Source organism: Porites lutea, chromosome 10 (assembly GCF_958299795.1).
Source record: "Porites lutea chromosome 10, jaPorLute2.1, whole genome shotgun sequence".
Taxonomy (NCBI): domain Eukaryota; kingdom Metazoa; phylum Cnidaria; class Anthozoa; order Scleractinia; family Poritidae; genus Porites; species Porites lutea.
The window spans coordinates 20,551,953-20,560,661 of record NC_133210.1 but is presented as its reverse complement, the minus strand read 5'-3'; the positions used below and the strand labels follow the sequence as shown (position 1 = coordinate 20,560,661).

Sequence of the window (8,709 nt, the reverse complement as noted above, 5' to 3'; positions counted from 1 at the left end):
GAGTCCTTCACATTCTTTCACCTCCGGGAAAGTGTAATCCACATATCCGAGTATTCGGGGAAATTCCTTAAGGGTTTCGTTCCGTATTAGCCTTCTGTTTTCCTTCAAGATTGTTTTTTGGAAGGAAATGTCATTTAATTCCTGGTGGATTCCGCCAAGAATTTACACAATTTGGCACGCAGCAATTTAGTTTTCCCATGACGTTTCCCCTTTGTGCAAGCTAATCCTCCATTTCACCGTACCGTCCCCCAAAACAGCCCCAACATGCTATGCGAGCCTTACTCGTTACCAGCATTACTTTGAACTTCGGAACGGAGAATTCACTTTCTGAGTGACGCTTTTGCTACCGTCGCCGAAGTGGTATCTTATAGAAAAAGCTGATCTGCAGCATGTTGGTGGATATGTGTTGCATAACTTGCACAAAAAGTATGCAAGAAAGAGCACAACAGAGAACCAACACGGGCAATGGCGATCTTGAGAGCTGGTAAACTGGGGCATGGATGTATGAGACCCAAAAAATGGCATCAGGTTTAAACTGTGGGGCTTGTGGAACATTACAAAGTATGTACAGAGCATTTTTCAAAAAAAACAGTGACATTTTAGACAATTAGCTTCAGTAAACTATTTGAAAAAAGTGGATATTGCTGGCATAACGCATTATACAGTATCCGGTAACTGACAGTGAGATAACTATTGTCAAGCTGTCAATGAATGGTTTCAGATGCAGAGTTAATACCAGTGTTGAAGTGAGCAAAAATGTCTTCCATGCTATTGTAAGTTTGTATAATAGGGTGCTGTCATTTTGTACTAAAGACATCATTCAGCGCTACAAAGTTAATGCAAAGCAATCATAGGGTAAAGCGCTCCGAAAGGAGATCATGAGGAGCCATGAACAGAAAACAGTTAGGCAAGAGTAATGTAAAACATTTTATTATCCTTCATAAGACATTGGCAATTTAATAAAATATGTTGTTGTTTGTTATTTTTGATGAATATTGTAAACCACTTATCAATCAACGAGATCATTTGAATTAAGAACTGTTCACAAATAATGCAGAGCCAAATTTACCAAGTCTCGAACAGCGGAGTGTTAAGTCCTGTGCAGGATACGTTTAGATTCCTGGGCCAGGTTGTTCAAAGCTGGGTTAAGATAACCGGCCAGAATTAGTGCAAAATTTGAATTCGAATATGAAAGCTTTAAGATTAAGGTCGGTTAACCGGTAACCCCTTTCACATATACCGTGTGGCACGAAATTTTTACAGGAGTTTATTTTTGCGGATTGGAGATTTTTTGTGTTTCGCGGGAACTAATTTTTGCGATTAGGACAGATTGGTTTTTCTTGCTGGGAATTAGTTTTTGCGATTTTCCGAAAGTACCTAGTACCCAGCTTTCATAATATTCTCGTTTTCATCGAGTACGTGTAATAAAAATACATATTTTCAAATAACAAACCAGTGTTTCGTTGTTTCTGAATTAAAGAGACAAGTTGTGATTGAACGGATACGATTCCTTAGTACTGTATTTGTGACCCTCCACAGGAATTTTATGCTAAAGGTGAAAGCACGCTCACGACACGCTTGCACGACACGCTTAGCGTGCCGTAGATCACGGATATGCGCATATTAAATTGAAAAAACAAAGACGGACACACGCCTTTGTTTTGGTAAATTTAACACGCTATACCTTTTGTTTTTTTGTAGGGTGCCATATGTCACGGTAAGTGTGCGAATTGTAGCACGCTTAGCGTGCAATTCGGGGTAAGACACGCTGAACACGCTTGATTGGGGATCTGTCAGGGCAGGTGTCCCGCAGGGGACAAAATTGGGGCCTTGGCTCTTCCTGGTAATGATAAATGACATCAATGTCAATGGTGTCAGCCTGTGCCAAATCAATCGTGTGAAACATTTGTTTGATAGGTCTACGCTCATAGCCATCATAAATTCATTAGTGTTCAGCAAGATTTTCTATTGTTCCTCCATGTGGTCTAGTACAACAAAAAAGAACATTGCTAGGCTTCAAAAAGTTCAGAATTTTGCGGCACGGATTGTGACTGGCACAAGAAAGTATGAGCACATCACGCCGATGTTAAAGGAACTCCACTGGTTGCCGGTTGCTAAGCAACTGGAGGTTAGAGACATTTTAATGGCTTTCAAATGTATAAAGGGATTAGCCCCACCATCCTTGTGTAATAAGTTTTCGACAAGAAGGCAGATGCATACTAGAAATACTAGGAATAAAGATAAACTTCATGTACCATCTTTTAGATCAGCAACAGGTCAGCGATCTTTCTCATATAGGGCTGTTCAGCTCTGGAATGACCTTCCAGAAAGTTTAGCAAACATAGAGTCATTTAATGTTTTTAAGAATGCGATTAAAGGACGTGCCCTTGACGAGTTTTTAAGCCATTGACACTCAATAGGTGTAATTATGCATATTTTATATTTTTTAAATAGTATGGTAATGTTTTTTCACTTTCAAATGTTTATATTGAATTTCTATTGTTCATATTAGATTTTATTGTAATTGGTATGTGAAAACCCATTTTAATTGGATGTACCAATAAAGTTGATTTGGAAGTACGTCGATGACACATCGATGGCCGAGACAGTCCACAAGGGCCAACCAAGTGGAATCCAATTTGCTGTAGACGACCTAGTTAGGCAAGCCGAAATAGATAAGTTCCAGTTGAATGAGACCAAGTGTAAAGAGTTGCAGATAAGTTTCTCAAGGTCTGTAGATCCTTTCGAAACAGTTACTATTAACAACAAACCAATTGAGGTCGTAACTAGCGCAAAACTTCTTGGTCTCACAATTTCAAACAATCTAAAGTGGAACGCTCACATAGATAATGTTATCAAAAAAGGAGCCTCTAGGCTATACCTATTAAGGCAGCTTAAGCGTGCAAAAGGAGATCCTGCGCAGCTACTTTGTTTCTATACTACGTGTATCCGGCCCATGTCTGAATATGCCTGCCAAGTTTTCCACAATGGTCTGCCTGAGTATCTCTCTGAAGAGCTAGAGAAAATTCAGCGCCGTGCACTTAGAATTATTTTCCCTGATTTAGGCTATCAAGAGGCTCTAAAAGAGTGCAATATTGCCACCCTCCACCAACGGCGCCAATGGCGGACAGAGCGCCTATTCAATGAGATTAAGGACAACAGCCTCCACAAATTGCATGGTCTTTTGCCGCCACGTAATCTTAGTACTGTAGCCTTAAGGAATAAGCGCGTTTTTAACGTGCCTCTTTGTAGAACAAATAGACTAATGAATAGTTTTATCATGCATAACGCGGCTATTTTCTAATGGTTTTATTGTAAATTCGCGGCTATTTTCTTAAATTTCATGACGTTGTATTTTGTTCCTTTGTTTTATTTATTTACTGATATTTATTTATAATAGTTAGTCTTAGTATTCAACGTATTGTACAGTCCGTAATCCAGCCCTTGGGCTGCAATGGCCAGAGATTTTGAATTCAGCTACTTTTAGGTGCCAGGTAGCCAAGAAAATGTTGTCATATTGATACAAAGTAGCTCAAACCACTAATGGTCAAGGTCCTTTAGCATATTTGACATAGCAATCCATAATTTAAATGCATGTGTGCACCATTATTTTTTGGTTCTGTGACACTGAGATCTGATTACTTTTTACTTACTCTAAATACTTAGTAATATTTCAGAATCCAGTGAACAAAAGGCAAAACATCCTAGCAAATGCAAAAAGGACCCTAGAATTAGTTAGGAATGCTGTGTAAGGGTACTGGTAATTAAAAAATATATTAACTTTTATTGTCTGCCTTAAAGTACTGTAATTATTTATATATTGCCTTTCAGAAACACTTCAAAGGGTAATATTTTCAAGGGTTTTGTAAGTTGCAAAGCTATGGGGTAGTACAGATTTTTTATTACATGATTATTTTTTTGCAGGTTGCCACTGAAGGGTTCAAACCTAAGATCTGAACCAAAGCACATTGTCTTCTTGACAAAATTGCTGCTGCTTTTTAGATTTTGTACAATCTGCAAAGCTGATAATCCACTGGTTGAAGCCAGAGAAAATGGTACAGAGGTCATTATTAAAACAACCTGCATTAACCAAAAATGTCAGAAAGAACAGACATGGTACAGCCAGCCCTTGTTGCCCAACTCAAAGATACCAGCCGGGAACTTTCTCCTTTGTATGAGCACTCTGCTTTCAGGAGGATCAGCCACCAAAGTGTTTCAAGTGTTTCGCCATATGGGACTTGGTTGTGTGTCTATCAACACATTCTTCAAATATCAAAGGGTAAGTCTTGTCTCATTTGTATTCTATGATAATACCCCCATTTTATTGATTCTGAGCCTTATTTACATTTTTCAGTTAATTTTATTATTGTAAAATGATTGCTTGTATTGCAGTCAGTAAAACTACAGAAAGGAATTTTAGACGATAAACTGATTGTGCAGGTCTGACAAGTACATTTCCTTCTTGGAGTTGAAATAACCGAAATAATTAGCCCTGAATTTTTATTTATTTAAACTTAAGGGCTTTTTTTGCTGGGCATATTTGGAAGACCCATTCCAGAATGGGTTAGACATTACAATAAAACTGTTTAAAACACTAAGAAAACAGTCTAAAACAGCTTACCATTATCAATCCATGGGCTCCTATTAGTACGAGGATATTTATGTTTGAGAGTTTGAGGGGGCTTATTATTGGGATTTTATGCTATTACAGTATACAAATAATGAAGTTTACTTTTTTAGCATTTTAGACCAAACTCTTCCCTTCAGTCTACCTGTACTGGCAAAGATACCAAGCTCAGATGCTTGCAAAACTAAAGGCCATTGAAGATGGCATTATTATTGCAGGAGATGGTCGCCATGATAGCATGGGACACAGTGCAAAATTTGGTGCCTATACAATCTTCTGCTGCACTGTTCCCATGATTATTCATTTTTCTCTGGTTCAGGTTAGATATATTTTTTATCATTATTACTTCTGAGTAATGCACCTACAGTGTAGCTCCCTGCAATGTCACTTAGAAATACATCATACTTTATATAGAGTTCATAATGTATGTACACTACTCTTTTATTCTCAGATGCACTCTTTTAACTTGCTAATTGACCTTACCAATAATTTAACTTTCATTGGAGACATCAAACTGGTCTTTCCGTTTTATTTATATCCATCATTTTTTTTTTTATAGAGGAATGAGGCTGGAAATAGTACAGGGATGGAATTTATGGCATTTCAACATTGCATGGACTTCTTGCTGGCTTATGGCCTTCTGATCACCACATTCATTTCAGACAGACATACCACTATAGCCAGCCACATGAAAAATGTTCTTACAAGCATTGTTCACTACTTCGACATCTGGCATCTAAAGAAGAGTAAGGATATACCAGTCTTCACTATCATTGTAGATTGTGTTATATTTTTGTAAACTTCTTGTCTGTTCCAAACATTACGCATCAATCAATTCCAGCTGCAACCATCCCCCCCCCTCCCTCCTGGGTCAACTGTAGGGCATTTGCACACACTGTCAATCCTGGGGATCGGGCATTAGCCTAAACCAGTGCGAGAGGCCTGGATACTGAGTGATACATTACCTGATCAATCCAAACCCTTATGAAAGTTTTGTTTTTTCTCTTTGTCTTTCCACAGAAATCCGCAAAGTACTATCGAAGATTGCAAAACTGAAAGACTGTGAAGCCCTATCTGAGTGGATAAAGCCATGTGAAAGGCACCTCCACTGGAGTGCCACCTCTACCTTCAGTGGCAATGGGAGAGTTATTTTGGCAAAGTTTAAGGGATTCCTTAATCATGTCATCAATAAGCATTCTGGCTTCAGTGATCCCCTGTTCAATAAATGCGCCCATGGAAATATTGAACCACGGAAATGGTTAAGAAGTGGTATGTTCATAGGTGAAGCCTTGTAAAAGTAAGGTTGTTGCTTTGCTGTTTTTCAGATGATCTGTTGGACAGGGGGGTTCGCCCAAGTGTTCAATTTGAAGATGAATCTTTTGAAAATAACCGATATTCTCAATACTCCCCAGAGCCAACCCTTGCCTTATGTAATAATTATGGAAAATCGTATGGTGTAAATAGCTCAAGGTAGTAAAAGAATCGTCACAAAAATGTACTACAGTACTCTAGTGGTATGCTAGCCTTGTAATTTGACACCATGTCAGTTCCATGTTAGTAGGTACTGATTCTGATCTCTCCATTTCTTGATTAATAGGGACACTGGTGTACGAAAAATTATGTGAGGCACTCAGCAATAAGGCCCTGGTAAGGGGAATTAAACAAGCTTCTCCTCATGCCCAAACAAGCTGTTTGGAAGGTTTTCACTCGGTCCTCAACCACTTTGCGCCAAAGATGATTGCTTACTCCTATGTTGGCATGTATTGCAGGTACAAATGGTTTATCGTCTTTTTGTTCTTGTATGATGGTGATAGCTCTTGCACAATTTTATTTTCTGGAATTTGGTATGGCTATTACCAAAAAGCTCTTTTTTACAATCAAGACTAAGGTTGGCAAATTCACATTATTTTTGGTCAGAAAAAGGTTAAGGGTTCCCAGAATTGCATCCACAAGCCCCACCCAAATTTTTAGGTGTAACGTATTATTCATTTAATCATGGTTGTGCTTGTCTGTTCCCATCTTGATGTTGTAAAATTGATGTATATTGTAATGTAACCTACGACTCAAATAGGCATTTACATCCTAGGCACATCTTGGCTGCAGTTCACTTCAACTTTAATCTGCATAGAGAGGTGAAACGTCGAGAGAAAGATGGGGTTGAGAGGGTGAAAGTATCTTACCCAAAGTTTAAGAATGGTGAAGCTACTGTCAGAGATGTGAGAGTCGAACCAAACTTTGGTAAGCATTTGGATGTCCAGATGTGAACTTGAAAATTTTTGTTTTGAAAAATCTGAAAAAGTATTATTTTTACCGAGTTTTCTGTTTTTATTTTAGGGTATGTTGAGGAGATCTTTCAGACGTATATGAATGCGAGCAGAGATGAATTGAAGGATGCAAATACCAAGCTTTATGAGAAGACCCCTGCTGCAATGAACACCATGCTCGAGAAGCAGCCTAGAGCAGAGGCTTTGCTGAAGAGGCAACAAAGGAGCAAAATGGTGGTAACAGATGTCCCTCCAACCACACCAGGTACTTTGCATCACATCACTGCTGTACACTCCACCAATTGATTATAACTGTTTTCATAGATAATCTATGGCAAAATCTCCTTATCTGAACATTTTTTTTTATTGTCATCCCTTTACCAATGTATTAAAGTACTACTATGGGAATTTGTAATTTTAAGTCCCATTTTTTTTTTGCCTCACCAGTTTCTCAGGTCCCAGAAACCACTGGACAGCAGTCTCAAAGGAGAGAGAAAACCACCAGAAAATGCCGGGAGTGCAAGCAGCCTCTGAAGGGCCACAAAAATGTTGTGGATTGTCCACGCAATAGGAGAAAAAAATAGTTAAACACTAAAGCGGTTTTTGTTTGAGTATTCTTGGCTTGCAACCACGTGACAAGGCAGCCATGGTGGTGTGTTGGTGGTCAATACAATAGAATTTTTTCGCAAAGAATTTACATGAAAACAGGGTCTAACTCCCAGAGGAGAAAAATGCTTTTGTTCTTAACCCTAACACACCACACCAACATGGCCGGCATGATGTCAATTTCAAACCAGCAATTGTAAAACCAACTTAAAGGAAACAGTGTGGCCAATCTAAAAAATTATTGTCAGATGTAAAAATTTAGTGAACCACTTGGATAAGTATCAAGAATTTACTGAACGTGGCAATGACACAAGATTTTTCCATCATACCAGTGTGATAAAGCAAAACCAAAACAAGGGAAAAAACCCTTTTGAGAATTTAAAAACTGCTCTGAAAGTACAGGGGTGGTTACTCTATGTACTCCCCTATGACTGTGAAATACCACTTCCAGAATACCCCCCCCCCCCATTTTTATTTAACCAACTATCAACTATCAGCCTCGTAAAGTCAAATAATTATCCTCATTTAATTTATCCTAACTGGTCTTGTAATACATAGTTGGAAGACGTTCTAAAAGATCTGAACAATTTTCTTTAAAGATCATTGATAGCATTGTATTCCTGTTCATAACCAACCACAAATCAAACAATACACCTGATTCACGCATGTCTGTATGGTGTGAGTTAGAAAATAGAAATTACATTTAAAAAAGTGAGAGTCTATTTGCTCTCGCAAATTTTCATCATCTACATGGCCAAGGTTTCTTCCTCGTCAAGGTCCAGGTTTTCTTCCTCATCAAGGTCGAATCCTGTAAAACGTTCATCTTTACTGACTGGAAATTGTTGCCTTATGGCAGTGTATGCACATGCTGGCAAGGGAATCCTTCTGTTTCCCAAGATCCCATACATAAGTCTTGAAAACTCACGATATGAAACACTTCGTAGGAAGCTGAAAGAGACAGGAGAAAGCAAAGTATTGTGATCAGATTTTGCTCATGGTAGCTAAGGTAGTCGCACAAGGAGATTTAACTGAAAAATACTTGGACAAAGGCATATAACTTTGAGAATGTTCGTTTGTTTTGGGTGGGGAGTCACCAGAGGAAAAAGGCAATACTATATATATGCAGTATATTTAGACAACCGAAAATGCAATCAACGCTAACTTCCCTAACCAATCACCGAAACGCAAGGTAACCAGACAAAGTTATTACTA

The 8,709-nt window shown here is 38.5% G+C and overlaps 2 protein-coding genes across 2 annotated transcripts in view; one reads left to right on the top strand and one right to left on the bottom strand.

Moving 5' to 3' along the window:
- Window positions 1-2,596: 2,596 nt before the first annotated feature.
- On the top strand, window positions 2,597-7,958 carry LOC140949648 (uncharacterized). The gene is made up of 9 exons (XM_073398800.1): window positions 2,597-3,087; window positions 3,925-4,279; window positions 4,749-4,946; window positions 5,187-5,373; window positions 5,648-5,896; window positions 6,225-6,396; window positions 6,714-6,865; window positions 6,962-7,156; window positions 7,339-7,958. The coding sequence occupies exons 1-9, from the start codon at window positions 2,597-2,599 to the stop codon at window positions 7,473-7,475; spliced, it is 2,136 nt and encodes a 711-aa protein (XP_073254901.1). The 3' UTR covers window positions 7,476-7,958.
- A 176-nt stretch (window positions 7,959-8,134) lies between these two features.
- LOC140950322 (uncharacterized) overlaps window positions 8,135-8,709 on the bottom strand; it is a 1,567-nt gene continuing 992 nt past the window's right edge. The window contains exon 3 of the mRNA XM_073399546.1: window positions 8,135-8,445. Within this exon, the coding sequence (XP_073255647.1) occupies window positions 8,244-8,445 (202 nt within the window). The 3' untranslated portion in view covers window positions 8,135-8,243. The remainder of the gene's footprint in view (window positions 8,446-8,709) is intronic.